Genomic DNA, 18,401 nt, shown 5'->3' on the forward strand with positions numbered 1-18,401 from the left:
CCGCCCAGTTTCTAATCTCCCATTCATATCAAAAATCTTAGAAAAGGTTGTTCTATCCCAGCTTGTATCTCATCTAAATTCAAACAGTCTTTATAGCAATGTACAATCTGCATATCGCCCTTGCCACAGTACTGAAACTACTCTTCTAAAGTAGTTAATGACATTCTCTCTGTATTGGATAACGGAAAGATTACAGTCATAGATCATCATCGAGTGTCTCACCAATTGTATGCTGATGACACCCAAATATACAAATCTAGCCACCCAACTGAAGTTGATGCTACCATCCAAGGTGTAGAGAGGTGCATTTCTGATGTGAAATCATGGATGACATGTAACAAGCTGCAGATGAATATGATAAAACTGAGGCCATTCTGATTACAACACAAAGACTTTCTCATTCACATCCTTTACATCAAACAATAAATATCAGCAACACCAGCATTAAATTCACACAATCAGTACAAAACCTAGGTGTTACTCTGGACAGTACTCTCACATTGCACCAACATGTCATGAACATATGCAAGGCTGTATATCTTGAGCTGAGACAGATCAGCTCAATTCGCAAATATCTTTCAGTTGATGCCACTAAAACACTTGTGTGTTCATTAGTACTTTCAAGACTGGACTATTGTAACTCAATTCTGTCTGGTTCATCTCCATATCTACTCCAGAAACTTCAAAAAGTTCAAAACACAGCTGCTCGGATCATACTTAGAGTACCATGATCTGAGCACACCTCCCCGCTGCTCTGTACCCTACAATGGCTATCCATTCAATCCAGAATCAAACACAAAATTTGTTCTCTGTGCTACGTTTCACTGTTGGACTCTAGTCCAACATACCTATCCGACCTCACCCATGTGTACACATCAGCAAGATACTTACGCTTCTGACAATCGTACATTCATTATTCCCACTATGAAAACAAAGTCATATGGACAGCGTTCTTTTGCATACCAGGGCCCAGCAACATGGAATGAATTATCCACTGAACTTAGACACAAAAACACAGTGATCACATTCAAGAGGGCTCTCAAAACTCACTTATTTCGACTGTAAGAACAAACTTAAAGACCTAATAATGTTTCCTACCTGAAATATTCTCAGCATGTTTTTTATTTTTTTAAATGTTTTTCTAATTTCATGGTGTTTGTTTTTGTAATAATATTATTATGTTTTTTTATCTTATAGGTGTTGTCTAATGTTGTAAAGCACTTAGAGCTTCTAAAGATTAGGCGCTATACAAAGTCCTCATTATTATTATTATTACATGTGTACCTAAATATGTGTGTATAGAGTCCTGCATGTGTACCTAAATATGTAAGTAAAGCACTGAGCCATTCATGTATACATAAATGTGTGTAAAGCATAGAACCCTACATGTATATCTAAATGTGTGCATAAAGTACATGGTCCCCCCTTTACCTCAATCTAAATATATGTCTGAAATTACCTTTCTTTAACTTACAATACCAAAGAAGATTGACCCAAAAGATAACATACACCTTTTTTTGGTGGTAAATCTTAAAAGCAACAAAATGTATCTTTTTTTGGGCATACACAAATAAATTATGCAATTATGACTTGGCTATTTTAAGTAAACATAAAATTTAGTGATCAAGTGAGTACATATGGTAATTAAGTACCCATTAGTGATGAAATTTACCTGGAAGGAGAGTTCATCCGGCTGTGAAGCAGCATACTCATAGGAAGCCACACCATGTGGTTGTGTGGCCATATAGTGGTATAAAGGATGTCCTGGACCGGGTCTTGTGGGTAATGGTCGTTCTGTAATAAGTAAAGAACAAAGTCAATCACAGATTTATGTTGGCTTAGGTAAGGACATAAAAAGCAACATGATTTGAAAGCAAAAGCGTTCTTTGGTACAACTTATGCATGTACTCGTTTATATGTTGAGTCAAACTGCAAACAACAAAGATCCCGATCTGCCATAGCATATTGTGCCTGCAGATCCAGGTCTATGTTGTTTACTCTACTGATTACACCTAAAAAGCTGCACAGACTCAGATCTGCCCATGCATTATTGATGGCAGATCAGGGTCTGTGCATTATGCAGTTGGGCTCATCTTATAAGCAAGTATATACAGTATGTAAATGCAGTTTGGACATACCAGTGAACAGCTGTAACAGAACTATCATTCTACGTTTCATTTCTCTATAAATGAACATAAACATATGCAATCAATTATCTCAGGTCTCCGAAATACTCTTCCCTACAGATCCCTGCTGAAATACATATCATGCTGAGGATGTACAAAAAATCATGCCTCTCCAAATTCATTTCTGTTTTACAGCAATAAATGAGCAACACATGGAGATTTTTGATGAGTTCAGAAAATGAAATTACTTCAATCTGCCAATACTCTTTCCATCAGACATGATGAAATACAAAGACAACAGTAGTACAATGAAGATGTACAATCAGTAATCCCAAAAGCAGATTGAAGTGTAAGATATAATTATTAAGAATTCTACACCTGAAAATGCAGACATTGTGAAGCAGCTGGAAACCATATTAGCTGGTGAACAAGGGTTCCATCTGGTGGACAATATAAAAAATATGAGAAAATGTTTAAACCCAAACACGCTTTAAATGTGTATTAACATAAACTCTGCTGATCAAATCAGTATGAAGGATGTTGAAAGGGAAATGGTTGACATCAGGACCTGGAGAAAAAAATGCTTCAAGTGAAATAGATTAAAAATTAGATATAATTGTTGTCTAAATAACAATGTAAAGCATACAATATTTGGATAATAAGTACTGGTTTACATTGGCACCTGAAAACAATGTAAAAGATAAAATATTTTATTACAAAGTACATCAATATCTGAAAATAATGTATAAAGTACAAAATATTTTTGTCCAAAGTACTGGTTTTACATGGAGAAAACACTGCTATAATGAAATTAAATCCAATTAAAATTTCGACTATACAAGGCCACACATAATTTTTATGTAAATTACACTATACTGTGAGAAACAAACACATAAAATGAGTTCATTTAAAACATTTTTGGGCTTCTTTTTATTCAAGGTACAGTCCTACCTATTTATATTGACATCACTTATGTCGACAAGCAACCTATTTCGACAAAAAAGCAAAGTCCCAGTCCCTTGGTCTACTATTACTACCAAAACTGTCATACTTATGTCGACGTCAAGATAAAAAATAAATGTACATGTCAACAGAAGCCCTTGGTCCCAGCTTAAACAAATCCTTTGTTTTCTAATCATTTATGTCAACAAGCTAACAGTTCGGACCCATACTTTGTTCAACAATTAGTTAATCTTGCCGACAGACTTTAATTTTCCCACCTAATCATTTATGTCGGCAAGTGGCCAGTTCCAACCAATACTTTATGCAACAATTAGTTTGTCTTGCCACCAGGCTTTAATGTCGCTGTCGGATAAAAAATCAAGCTTTTGTTTGGTCCTATAAAGTTAGCCTCTCGCAACAACTTAAATAAAAGCAATGAAATCTGATTGATTCTTGCATTTTCCAAAGCGATCAGTGACTAAAACAAGTTTATTGTGCTGTGAGTTTCCTTTTTAACTTTATTTAGCATGTGTCAATGTATACAATATTATGCCTTCATTATTCATATCAGCTGCTTATCTCTTGTTCGCTTTATGTACTTTTCACAATGACTTGTAACCAAATACATGTACTGTTTAAACCGACTTGTTGACAGGTTTTCATTTTACTGTGAATAGCCCCATCTCCTTGGTAGCCTCAATAAGATGGGAACAGACTGACCAAAATCTAGGCCAATTTAAGTAAAAGTACTTGAAGCATGTAAATAACAACTATGCAAACATGTGCTAATGCCTACATTGAATATCAACATTTAATATCGTAGTGAACATTTTTCATATCAGGATGTGACTGATGCAATATTTTATTGTGGATTTTACTACACAAAGGTAACCAAGATGTAATTTGTCAATATACAAGTGTATTTCACACTGGTTTTGTCTTCATGTACTCAAAATTTCCATTGTTAGTTTTCTTAAAGTGTAAATGCTACTCAATGACGACAGGTCACCCCTTACTGACGAATTTAATTTGTATTTTTTTTTTCAGACTTTTCAGACCCCCCCAACACTTATCTAGACATCCGCCTATGTCGACAATATTTCCTCGGGCTCGAGGATGTCGACATAAATGGGTAGGACTGTATAGCAATTTCATCATAGAGTTAAAATAAAAGTAAAACAATATCAAACTTTGGGGCAAGTGAAATTTTAATCAGGGGAAGAATTTTTTTAAAGTCTCTTACCCCAGGCCGGTGTAGATATAAAATTCCTTAAAAAATTTTGTACATAAAAAAATATTTTTTTGAAAGTATAAAAAATAATGTGTAAATATGCAAAACATATAATGTAAATAATGTAAAATATATTGAAGATTATAAAATATTTACATTATCATCAACGGTAAATTAACATGCATCAAACATAATTGTCCAACAGCATTATGCACTAGTACCATATAGTGCTTGATTATGCTTATATATGTTTGCATTAGGTTAAGTCGAAGATTCCAAAATAGTAGTATCATTGTCGATATTAAATTCACATGCATCCTACAGGACCATGCATCAGTCACAATCATCCTACAGGATCATGCATCAGTACAATATGTTGCTTATGTACGCGTGTATTAGAATAAGTTCAAAAACGGGCAGCAACGACACTGGCATAGGTACCCCATTATGACATCTTTATTCTTACACCTTGTGATCTAATATAAAATATGCCTGGATATTAGAGAGAGAGATTTAAGCCTTCTTCATGCCATTTGCTCAAAATACTTTACTTTAAATGATAATGTTTACCTGAAGTGTTTGTCGAAGAAAAAACACTGCTAAAATAGTAAATGGAAATTATAAAAATAGATACTACACTCAGTTTCAAAGACATGTAATGTATATTTAATATTCACAATATTTATATAATTAAACACTCCATTTAGTTTAAATCCCAAGAATGTTCATTGAGTATGCTGTGCTGTTTTCTCTGCAAAAGAAATTATGTCTACATTCCCTCAACAGATTGTCCTTTATAGGTAAGCACGTTTATACTTACTGTGGTCAGGAGGCAGCTGGTATCTTTTTTGTTACTTAGAATTCAAATAACTGACACAGGTGTACAAAGGTGTTGCTGGTTAAGAAACTTCCATGAACAACACCTCGCGTAATATTGTACAATATACAAAGATAAGTATTGTTAATTGAAATTAAGAACGAAAACATATGCCATGTAGCACATATCCAACAAATTCAAACTAATAAGTACAAAGTGTTAATTGCCTTAACTCTTTACCTTCTGATAACACATATATGCGACTCTAAAAATAGCCTTGTACCCCCCGAGACGTATATACAAGCTGCTAATAATACTCTCTCTGTCCCTATTGGCTCAAACATGCGTTTCCAGCCAAGGGTTGGGAAACCCCCGAGACATATAAATGTTTCATACTAAAGCTTTGCATTGGATGAAATTGCAAACATCCAACCTTTTAACAATATTTAGCCAATGAAAATAGTCCTTACATAAAATGATGAAAGTGTTCTATTAGTAGTTTTATAGCACATAAGCATGAATTTCCATTTTTAGGTTTTCATTAAATTACAAAGTCTGCATTGGACAAGATTGATACATGTATAGAAAATGTAGACAGCATGTGCACTAACTCAAGGCAGCTATTATGATGCTCTGGGGTTCAGCCTACAAACTGCTGCTAGAAGGCAGGCTGCTTATCAGGCTTAGTAGGCAGGGCAGTAAGTACTTGAGGAAGGCAAAGAGTTAAGAATAAGACCTAGGCAAAAGGGTGAAGTGGTATGTGGGGTTTCTAGCAACATGATTTAATCTTAAGATGGTTTTTCAAGCTAGAATCTTGAAATTGCACATATCAAATGTTGTCAAGTTGAATTCACAAAATCTTTATCTATGTATACTAAAAAATCACCACTCGAACCAAACCTATTTTCAAGTTCATTTGGTTCTGATGGTTTCCCTTACTGTTTTCACTTACAAGAGGCTTTGATTTCTAAAACGCAATGCTCATCAATACAGAATCACCATGCCATTTTTAAAAAAAAGGCACAGACTGACTTCTAGTAATGGAGACTATTTCATTATGATTTGTATAAGTATTTGCAAACCATAAGACAGGAAGTGCTGTAAATATTTGTCAACACTTCTTATGGATTATACTCTTTATTAAGGATCCTGATATGTTTTATAATAGTATGACTGGACTAAGTGTACAAAAAGGTCAAAATTATTGTAGTAATTTCATTTTAATTTACATTCTATTGATAAGAGCTAGTATATTTTCACACTCTGGTTTTTAAGAGAAAATCATAAAATAAATACATAAAAAATGTCAGGCAATAAACAAATGATGTAGAAATGATTTTCTGTAGAGATCTGCTTTATTTCTGCTTTGTTATTTACGATGTTTGTATTTATACTTTATTTCTGCTCTTTATTATTTACAGTATTTGTATTTATATTTTATTTCTGGGACTCATCAGTGGGTAAACTTTATAATTCATTTGTACCAAACATTAAAGTCATAAATGATAAAACAAATTTGTATGTATGAAAAAGATTAGTAAAAATAAATAATTATGACTTCTATGACTCAAATGTGCATGAAACTTTTGATGGTACAAAAATGAAATATACGACAATACTACCGTATATACTTGTGTATAAGCTGAATAATTTGAAAAAATTAAAGGTCTGGAAGATGGGGGGTGTGTGTGTGTTATCCGCGGGCCAGTGTTTAAACTTGACAGCTTTTAAGTCATTTTGTTGACTACTGTAAAGGCTGTAAATCTTGGGAACTTAAGTTGAATCACGTGCTCATGAGTTACTCATTTTCAATGATATAAGCGATCCTACAAACTGAGGTAATATTTATGAAAAGGTACATTTGTTTAATTGTACAAAGCACATAACCAGCATAACTTACATGTTCATGAAGAGTGGTAATAATAAAGGCTAAAATTTTCATTACAGATCATCTAAAATCATCATCAGCCTATGTTAGTTTTGTGTTTTGGCTGAACAACATCAAACTTTCCATACAATTTAAAGCCTGCTGTTTTGGCATCTCCTTTGTTGATAGTTGGTGGATTTGTCCTTCATTTTCTGACAGCAATACAGGCCAGTTAATCATTAAAACCCCAAAATTAGCTTGGGTTAAGAGGGAATTTTGACCAGCAACTATACCAGTACATTGATGTGTAACTGCCTAAAATCGGAAGTTTTTTCATGGCATTTTTAAAGTCTTGTTTTCACTCATTTTGATCATCTTCCAAGTATAAAATTTGCAAAGGACTCGTGGTTTCTCCCTACGACATGCCTTATTCTGCCCCAGGATGTGCCCTATTTTCATATTTTGGTCAGCTGTGGCCAAACTGCACAATAGTTAAAGGTTATTCTTAAATAAACAAGGAAGAAAGCCAGCACAACTAATTGTAAGTTAATCCTTATCGATGCAACTATTTTGTGAAAACGACTAACCCTCCGCCATAATTCAAAGAAACCATGTTCTACACTACCATGTGTTGCGCAAATACCAGCAATTGATTGGGAAATAAAGGATTACTAATTTTCTTGAACTAAAGGTACCTAAATAGGCAGCGTCACGGTACTGTACATGTGGCAACTATTTTCCCCTCATATATCCGAACTTATTCTCTTATTGTCAACTCATAATGCATTTAGTATTATGTACTATAAAACATACATATTTTTTTGAGATCACATATGCTGAATGGTGTGTATTTTCATTCCTCCTTTTAATTTAATGATAGTAATTAATGTTCGTATATATGGTATAAAAATGCATGGTGCTCACTCGTGTAGGTTTCTTTGGTGGGAATGGAGCTACAGCATTCACTGTGATCATTCTAGTGATTAAAATTAACTGCCGACAATTTTATTGTTGTGGTTTATTTTTTGTTCTTGTTTATTTTCTGATTTTTGTATTGTAGATGAAGAAAAAAAAATCATAAATTTACATGAATAATATTTCAACTTAACATCCATTTTAGTGAAGAAGTGAATTCTTTCTAGTAAAGTAATTATTTTGTCACAATAATATTCACAGTAGTCCTACATGTAAGACCTTGACGCTGATATTTGTTTTGGGCATCAGGGTCGTAGCAATAAAATGTCTTAAATGTAGGACTATATTCACAGGTGATACAACAGAACATAACTTCCATGGCTTGCATAAGATATATCTATTTATAAAGGATTTTTCTTTTTTAGGAGAAATTAAAATCGAAGACATTGGGAGATATTTTTAAATTGGGAGGTAGGCGTGGAGGAGAAATTAAAATCAAAGACATTGGGAGATATTTTGAAATCAGGAGGTAGGTGTGAAGTGACCCCAAAATTCGGGAGTTTTGTTTCTCTCCCAGCGTGAGAGTTGACAGGTACGGTTGTAAGGTCGCTTACATCAAAGCAAACTACAACTCAGCTTTTATGGTATTAGCATACTTTTCGAAGGATTATTTCTGAAAATTCAGTATTTTGGAGATATCATTAAAGTTTAGTGCAGTGGTGCCCATGATTCGACTCTAAGGGATGTACTTCATTCAGCACGTGTTCAAACCTACAATTTAAATGCGGTGGTGCCATTACATAAATACTTTCAGTAGCCTAATTGCAAGCGTTGAATCAAACTGTATTGTTGTTCACTGTGTTATCATGCTGGGATAAAATTTTATTGAGTTAGGTATTTACAATTTCACAGCAAAATAAAATTGTAATTACTGGTGCACTGATATCAAATGTCCAATGCAATGATGCATAAACAAACAATAATTGAGTCAAAAGGGAGAGAAAGTGTTACAGCAACTCGTGATTGTTCGATTCTCGTCATCATTTGATCAAATTATACACAAATCTTAATTAGGCAGAACCAATAAGAAAACAGAAAATTAAACAAATTACTTTTTAAACAAGTTTATACCATTTCTTTTAATAATCATACATGCCATGCCTAAGATAAGTATATGTGTACTTTTTGTTAAGATAAGTTTGCCTAAACAAATGCATTTAAAACTTACTGTGTGTATCTTGTGATGTTTCGGAGTTGTGGGTAGGCTTATATGCGGGTCATGCACTTTTTTAGTGTTTGTACCTATTCTGTTGGGGCCCCGAGTGGCCGAGTGGTCTAAAGTGCTTACCGTTCCGGATCACTGTCATCTCACCTCTGTCTGCGTGGGTTCGAGTTCAAGGCTCGGCTAGCATGGATATGTGGGAAAGCCTGCCAGTAGCTTCTCGTGGGTCGGTGGTTCTTCCCTGGGTTTTCCAAGGTTCTTCCTCCACCAGTTATACTGATGGCATGTATAACCCATCATGTGCTAAAAAATGGCGTTAAACCCTAGAACAACAACAACAACAACAATCTATTCTGTTGGTGGGGGGACAGCTTATATGTGAATGGTTTTACATGCGAGTATATATGGTATATATTATAATGATATGAAAACTTTAAGATTAAATATTAAAATATTGGAAACAAAAGTACATTTTACAATAAGGTTAATTGGCTGGTGTTAATCTTATTAACACTGAAGACTTAGTACAATAACTGCGTGGTTTCATATCCAATATCTTGGTGCATGCATTCACTCACCTATATCTCGTACCCCTTGTGCAGATTTTGAAGCAGACAACTTTTGAGGTTCTTGTTTAAAAGTTGGTTCTCTTTGATGAAAAAAAAAGAAAAATGTCAAAACTCTGCAAAACACCTTATATTCCATAATCATATTTGCTTCAGGAGGAAGAGTAGATGACAACAAAGGTTTCAAACTCTGAATGCATCCAAGAAGGCAGGAGTGACAATACTGGTCACTAACAACACTGTAAATAAGTCCATACAACACTGTAAATAAGTCCATACAACACTGATGCCCTTAACATTATGAAGTAAAGTACAAAGCTTAAAGTAATAAACAGATGCCATTAATTGTGTATAATTTTGCGAAAATTAAATTTTACCCAAGTCCTCATAATGTGAAGTCACTTATTAAATCTGGTATCAGTACGCAAACCTCTTGATTAAAGCAGAAACAATTGATGGGCAATAACTCATTTAAACTCACCTAGAAAATTGTGAAAACCAAATTTGACGTATTTTCTTAATGTCAAGTTTTGTATCACATTTGGTGTGAATCTGTTCTGTCCTTCAGAAGTTGCTGAAGGGAATTCAAATTGTAATCAAAGAGACATGTCCTAAATCAAACAGGGGCCATAACTCTGTTAAATATTATTAGAAAATGGTGAAACCTGACCTTGATCAAGGGTTTGTTAATATAAAACCAATTCCCAAATTTAATTTTTAATCCTGAGGCATGTAAAAAGTCACTGAGTGGAAGTGACTTATGATGCAATAAAAGGGAAAAGAACCAAGTCAAACATAGGCCATAACTCTGCAAACAGGAGAGCATCAAACTTAACTCAGACCTTATTGATGTAAAGCCCATAAAAATTGGACATTAATCCATCAAGTCATTCAAATGTTACTGCGTGGAAACAAAATGCCGATGCAACTGAATGACAAAGCCCTAAATCAAAATTGGGGCCATAACTTCATTACATTTTGAAATCGTTAAAAAATTAAACATGACCTTGCTATTATTAATGTAAAGCCCCAAACTATATTTAGTGTGAATTGATAAAACCCTCAGAAAGCCACTGAGCAGAAACAAAACTTGCCTCATGATAAGAAATGAAAGTGATGGGACAGACTGATATGGGTTGCACTATATGCCCCATCAATATATATGGTGGAAGCAAAACAAATATAAATATTTGCAAAGATATACTGAAGTATAACAAGTGAGAATATTTGCAATGATTTCAATTATAAAAATATGCATAAATCCTTTTTTAAAGCCTTGAATTTATTAGCAGGTCTATATCAACTGACTGGTACGCTGAATATAATGAATCAACCACATATTGCAAGCGATATCCTCGAGTATATATATGACTGAAAGTGATACTCGAGACCTAGTCAAGAATAAGAGAGATTTCAATAAATATCGTTATCAAAATCATCTCAGAAAGCTATTTTTGCAGGTGTCCTTACCTATTCCATGGTCACCCATATTATGGTTCTCTTCATTTAAGGAAAGACAATTCAGCTGGAATCTTAATGACGTAAGACTTGTTCCATTTGAATGCTTTCTGCATCAAAATTTTCAAGTGAAATTTGTTCACATTTTACTTGTCAATTTCTCAAAAGTGATATAAAAACAAGTCATGTCAAATTAGAATTTTTGTGAAGGACGTCTTTAAAAAAAGTTATTTCATCAATTTAATGCCACACAGATGCACATATAAATATCACATACTGAAAACACTCATACACATGCATTTACACACACACATTACAGGTGTGGATACAATAAAGAAGACTATCTCATTTATGGAAACATTTTAAGTCAAATGAAGATGCACAAAATATCAAACTTACAATTTTCTTGGTGTAAATACAGGTCTTCGTGGTGCATCTTTAGGACCAGTTGGTTTCTTCTCTATTGATTTGACAGGAAAGGTGAAATCTTAGTTCAAGAACAGCATGTAATGGTTCTTAAAATTAACGTGGAATACCATTATAATGAACTTTACTGAACTAACGCTGTTTCTCAGTGAAAACAAAATTGTGTTAGCAACAGATTAAATACATAGCATTTTTTTACATTAATACTTTAATAAGCATTTTGACAAATGAACAAACTCATTAAATTCATGTTCGTTATAGCCAGGTTCCACTTATGTCAAACTGATAATAAAATTAAAAAATATATACTTAGAATATTACTGCTTTGCATAATAATTTTCTTCAGTGAAACAAAAGCCATCTTGACATATGTCCCTACCCCACCCCCAGACCCATGCTTATGTATAGGTTTCTAATGAAAGCAATACATGATCCAGCTCTCTGTATTTTTTATGAATTTTTCTGCTACTACTTTATGACTGTTTCTCCTCAATCTGAATACTACTAATAGCAATGAAACATCAATCTGAATACTACTAATGGCTATCAAACCTCAATTTAAATACTACTAATAGCCATGAAACCTCAATCTGAATTCTACTAATGGCCATCAAACCACAATCTGAATACTAGCAATGGTCATGAAACCTCAGTCTAAATACTAGTAATAGCATTGAAATCTCAATTTGAATACTACTAATAGCCATGAAAGCTCAACTGAATACTCCTAAATGCCATGAAACATCTATTTGAATGTTACTAATGGCCATGAAACATCAATTTTAATGCTACTAATGGCCATGAAACCTCAATGTGAATACTACTCATGGCCTTGAAACCTCAATTTGAGAACTACTAAAGGCCATGAAACCTTAGTCTGAATACTAGTAATGGTCATAAAATCTCAATCTGAATACTACTAATGGCCATGAAACCTCAAGTGAATACTCCTAAATGCCATGAAACGTCAATTTGAAAGTTACTAATGGCCATGAAACATCAATCTGAATACTACTAATGGCTATGAAACTCAATTTGAATACTACTAATGGCCATGAAAGCTCAATTTGAATACTACTAATAGCCATGAAATCTCAATATTAATACTACTAATGGCCACGAGATCTCAATTTGAATACTACTAATGGCCAAGAAACCTCAATTATAATACTACTAATAGCCATGAAATCTCAATTTTATTACTACTAATGGCCACGAGATCTCAATTTGAATACTACTAATGGCCATGAAACCTAATGGCCATGAAACCTCAATTTTAATATGACTAATGGCCATGAAACCTCAATTTGAATACTACTAATGGCCATGAAACCTCAATTTGAATACTACTAATGGCCTTGAAATCTCAATTTTAATACTACTAATGGCCTTGAAATCTCAATTTTAATACTACTAATGGCCATGAAATCTCAATTTTAATACTACTAATGGCCATGAAACGTCAATTTGAAAGTTACTAATGGCCATGAAACATCAATCTGAATACTACTAATGGCTATGAAACTCAATTTGAATACTACTAATGGCCATGAAAGCTCAATTTTAATACTACTAATGACCTTGAAATCTCAATTTTAATACTACTAATGGCCATGAAATCTCAATTTTAATACTACTAATGGCCATGAAACCTCAATTTTAATACTACTGATGGCCATGAAATCTCAATTTTAATACTACTAATGGCCTTGAAATCTCAATTTTAATACTACTAATGGCCTTGAAATATGAATTTTAATACTACTAATGGCCATGAAAGCTCAATTTGAATACCACTAAAGGCCATGAAACCTCAATTTTAATATTACTAATTTCATACTACTAATGTACTACATTGCCTGGTAACACAAAAAAATACTGAAAGCAGACAATTCTAAGCATCGAAAGGAACCTCCATGCAACCTGCTTGACATGTGTACGAAGCTTTTTTGAAATACCTTGAATGGTCTGCAAGTTATATTCAAGGAATGAAAAAGCTTATGAACAAATATACAGATGGACTGTGGACAGAGAGATGGACACAGTGCACCATGATAGCTATATCCACCCCCACCCTCCATAATAAATACTAGGGGGATACAAATAAAGTCATGTGACAATAAAGCTACATTACTCAAGTTCAAATTGACTTTGAATAGTCAAACTTACAGTGGCTATTAAATTTACTGGTGAATATGTGTACTCAAACACTATCTACATGTAGTAGATGGACTGAGTTAGTAATGAAGTTAGTATCACAGCAAAATAATGTCTGACACAATTCAAAAGAAAATAAAGCTTAGAAACAGTTCCAGTCTATTATGAGCCATGTACAGTAAAGCACTAATGTTTTCCACATCACAATTAACCAATATGAAGCCAATAAATTCCAAAATTATCTGCTTTACCTTGTATACCGAAAAAGAGTTCCATGGAACTAACTATCTACTTACGAAGACAAGAAATCCCATATCAGTGTTCAAACTTTAGGCATTCAGCAATACTGTCCTAAGATGAAGGCCATTTAGCTACACTGTCCCAAGATTAAAACCAATACCATATGTACTCGCTTATAAGATGAGTCCAACTGCTAACTGCACAGATCCAGAATTGCTGTTGCATGATGCACCTGTAGATCTGGATCTGTGCAGTTTGTTAGAAGTAATTAGTAGAACAAAGAACATGAACCCTGAATTGGAGGCACATTATGCTAAGGCAAATCTGGATCTCGTTGTTTGCAATTTGACTCGACTTATAAGTGAGTACATACAGTACATTAACTGACGTACAAGCAATATGATTTTCAAAGACTTTAATACAAAATCTAAATGTTGCTGATGATCCTACACCTTGCCAATCCATGAATATTGACAAATAAACATAATAAACAACGAAGACAAACTGTCATAGAATGTTACATATGATGTGGACTTTCCATTGATCAAAGCAAAAGATATTACTAGCAAGGGTTTGGAAGAATACTATGCTTTTCCTTTCTCCACCTCAGTTTAATGCCTTTTACAATAAACACTATCAAATCCATTTCCACTTGTAGTGATAGGCTTTCCTAATGTTAATCCTGCACCAATTTAGTACTGGAGGCTTAGACACTTGTTGATTATCATGATTCCAACTGCATTTTTAGCACATCTGGCAGTAAGTAAGGCTATATGAGCTTTTCATAAGGCCCTGCATTCATTTCACATCATCCATCATTCATGGTGCATCTACTATAGTCCATCTGTCAACATTTCCTATTTTCAACTTCTTTTCTGAAAACCAATTGCATGCAAATTTGGAACAGAGCATTCTTGCATGAAGGCCTTTCAAATTTTCTAAATAAGATGGTAGTGATTCATGCAGCAAATGAGTCGCATGCAATACAGTAGCTGAATTATCCATAGTGTAAACTGGTTTGTTTGTTCACAAATCAAGATGGTATGTTGAACACATGCAGAACTAAACCATACATTTTTCTGTACTGCAGCACCTTGCTGAAATACTTACCTATCTCAGGAGACTCTTCAGCTTGTTGAAATTGTTTTGGTGGTGGGGGCCTACTTCCTGGCTTTGCTGGCTTGGTTTCATGAGTCAGATCATCCTTATCACTAGCTGATGAACTTGAAGGTTTAATTATTGGAGGAGGAGGTCTACTAACTGTAGGAGGTGGTCTTGAGGCAGTCTCAGAGGATTCCTTGCTCATATGCACATCTTCATCTTTATACTTCCCTTCTGAAAATCGATTAGACTCCAATGAACCATGTGAACTATGGGGTCTATGAGGATTCTTTTTCTGTATGACTGCATATTCTGGAATTTTATCCACACTTCCAGGCATCTCCTCTTTAGCAACCTCACTGTGACCTGTGGGTGGTTGGGGTCTTTTGGGAGCAGGCTTGTCAACAACTGCATACCCTGGTAATTCATCTGAATCCTCTCTACTGCCATCATGAGTTTCTGAAGTTTTCTCCCCTTTTGGAGTAGGAGGAAGTGGAATTCTGGGAGGAGGGGGCCTCTGAATTGGTTCTTTCACTTCAGCATCACTTTTACCCTTGGCTGCATCCCCTTGAGGTTCTGATCTTAGGGTAGGTGGCGGAGGTCTTCCAATGGGCCCATGCCTACTTGGTTGATGTCTTGCCTGTGATAATGTAACCCTACCATCTGAAGGGTTTGTCTCTGATTGCTGATCATGGGAGACATGAGGACTACGACTGAGGTGAGGTGGAGGCTTTTCTCCCATTCGGGGAGGCTTTAAGGGGGCATTACCATAATTACCTGTTGAGCTGATATCCTTGGTTGGAACAGAAATTTTGCCGCCTTCCTGAGGTTGCGAGGGAGGAGATGGAGGCAAATTGTGTGTGACAGCAATAGTGGCACGCCTAGTCCTTGATATTGGCTGAGGTTTAGACTGAGGCCTCAAAACTTCTGAGTCATCTCTTGAGGTCCCAGACTCAGAAAAGAAACTCTGATTTGCCTTCTTTTGTTCTGCAGGAGAGAAAGCAACTGTCACTGGTCTGGGTAAAGGAACAGGTTTGCCAGAGTCTTGCCTTGGTCTTAAATGCACATATTCCCCTAAAGAATCTGAATCATTCCCCTCTTTACTTACAGTCTTACCAGAAGAATCATTTGTTGTGTTTAAACCACTGGATTGTTCTTGTCCTCCTTGCTGCCTTGGAGGTCTAATAATGGTGGGCCTTTTAAATGAATTGACAGATGAACTATTTTTGGGGTCCAAAGAACTTTCTGGTAAAGAATTCATCTCACAAAACTTTACCTCAGTTTCTGTATCATCAATAGTCTTGCTGGTGACAGAATCCTCATTTTGAGGTTTGTCTAATGGCTTGGGTTTTGGCAAAACAGTGGGTTTAGGTTTTGCACCTAATGGGGGTGGGGCACCTCTGACATCAGATTTTAGTGATTTTGATTTTAATGAATTACCCTGCTCTCCTGGTCCTGTGTTTTCATCTGTTTCTCTCTTTGGAATTAATGTTGGCTTTAATTTCACAGCTGCAGGGCCAGCAGGAAGGACATGCACCGGTGATTTTGTTGATGTTTCCTCAGTCTCACCAAACAATGTCAAGTCTGTGGTTCTTGAACTTTGATCGGAAGACTCATTAACATGCCTCTGTCTAGGCTTTGGACAGGGAGGCTGAGAACTATCAAGCTGAGGACCATCATCTGAAGAGTCTTTGGAAGGAGCTGAAGATGCAGGAATGGGCCGAGCAGGTCGAATAATTGTAGGACGCAGAGGTTTATCTTTCAATGGCAAGGAGGCACTGGGTTCCTCAAGTTTTGCATTCAATGTTAAATCTGTTACAGTATCAACTACAGAAGTTCCTGTGGGGCCACTGGTCCTAGTAGGAATCTGAGGTGGAGCACCCCTAGATGGGGTTTTGTCAGTAATCTTCGGTGATGGAAGATTTCTAGATGATACCACTGGTTTATTTAAATTACCATCTTCTGTTGCACTTTTCATGGATAAAGGTGTATTCTGGTCTGAAATTAGCAAATGTGTCAATGAAAAACAGTACACGGATGATATGCTGAATCGTGTCTAAATAATCATTAAATTTCTCATTGGGTTAGATTGCATTTTAAATTGTTCAAGTAAATAAAATATAGGAATAAATTACCATGATATAAACAATTTTAATATGAAAAAAATTAATAGTGAAACTAGATTTCTCACTGCTGTCAAAGAAATGACAGCCACAATTTCTGACACATTTAACTGCCATTTATGACATTAGATCTAATTAAAAGACCACAATACTACATGATTTCAAATTCTGGCACTCATTTCACTGTTAATTTATGACATTAGATCTAATTAAAAGACCACAATACTACATGATTTCAAATTCTGGCACTCATTTCACTCTTATCCAGTTAATCTGATAAGAAATTTTAATTTCTGAATTTCTAAATATACTGTTCTGGAAAATCTAACCTTTTCCTTAAATTCTATAGGATGTTCCAAAGTATCATTATACCAATCTGCTTTGTACTATGTACCCACGGAAATGTCAAAATGAATATCTTAAAAAAGCAAAATTCAACGTTCAGAATGTCTAGTTTACAGATAGTTTCTTGTCAAACAATGATTATAGGTGTTAATGACCAATTCAAAAGTGAGGTCTAGATTACATGTTCTTTCTCTGTCAAACAGTCAACAGAGATGTCTGCAACTTAGTTTGTTACAGCTCAACTGCCTGAAGGCTATACTGGTCACAGTCAACTGGTTAAACAGGGCTAGAGAAGGACAACTTGATCCTTTAGCAAACTAAAGACTAGCTTCATATACATATATAGATGTTTATTATTCAAACGTTTTTTTAATTTGTTTTTAAATTGGTAAACATATACATGCCTAGACAAGACAAAAATAAGTATCAGTATTAGTTATATTGTCTAAAACAGTACTACTCACCATATCAAAGCACAAGTATAATAATAATGAAAACTGCAACCAGACTAAGTTTCTAACAAAAAGCTGACAGACCAACTCCCTTAGCTGGGGTTTGATAGCAACCTCGGTGCTATGTTTTGCAAAAAACGTCATAAAAATATTATATCAGCTAGAACATGAAGTACTGGAAATTGGCATTAGTGGTGCATGCTGCATGCATGGATCATGTAAGATCAATGAAAGCTGAAAATACAACTAAGGACAATAAGCTGGTGGAATTCTTTGATAAATCAGCCTTTACTCTCATTATACTTGGACTGACAGATATTATGGCAAATTCAATGGAACATAGCATCATACAAATTGTGGCATACATATTCATTGATTTGTTTTACATTGCTGACATTACAATAACATGAGAT

At 34.9% G+C, this 18,401-nt stretch overlaps 1 protein-coding gene across 2 annotated transcripts in view; it reads right to left on the reverse strand.

The window, feature by feature from the left end:
• Nucleotides 1-18,401, reverse strand: part of LOC149798375 (uncharacterized) — a 73,813-nt gene that overhangs the window by 29,902 nt on the left and 25,510 nt on the right. The window contains exons 5-8 of one of the 2 annotated variants that reach the window (XM_089963536.1): nt 16,509-17,066; nt 11,544-11,604; nt 9,699-9,769; nt 1,673-1,794 (exon numbers count right to left, since the gene is read on the reverse strand). In XM_089963536.1, the coding sequence (XP_089819662.1) occupies nt 1,673-1,794; nt 9,699-9,769; nt 11,544-11,604; nt 16,509-17,066 (812 nt within the window). Of the gene's footprint in view, nt 1-1,672; nt 1,795-9,698; nt 9,770-11,543; nt 11,605-15,077; nt 17,067-18,401 lie in introns of both variants that reach the window. The other variant, XM_089963535.1, reaches the window with a different exon arrangement.

The sequence above is a fragment of the Sinohyriopsis cumingii genome, chromosome 6, assembly GCF_028554795.1.
Source record: "Sinohyriopsis cumingii isolate HCF-2022 chromosome 6, ASM2855479v2, whole genome shotgun sequence".
NCBI lineage: Eukaryota > Metazoa > Mollusca > Bivalvia > Unionida > Unionidae > Sinohyriopsis > Sinohyriopsis cumingii.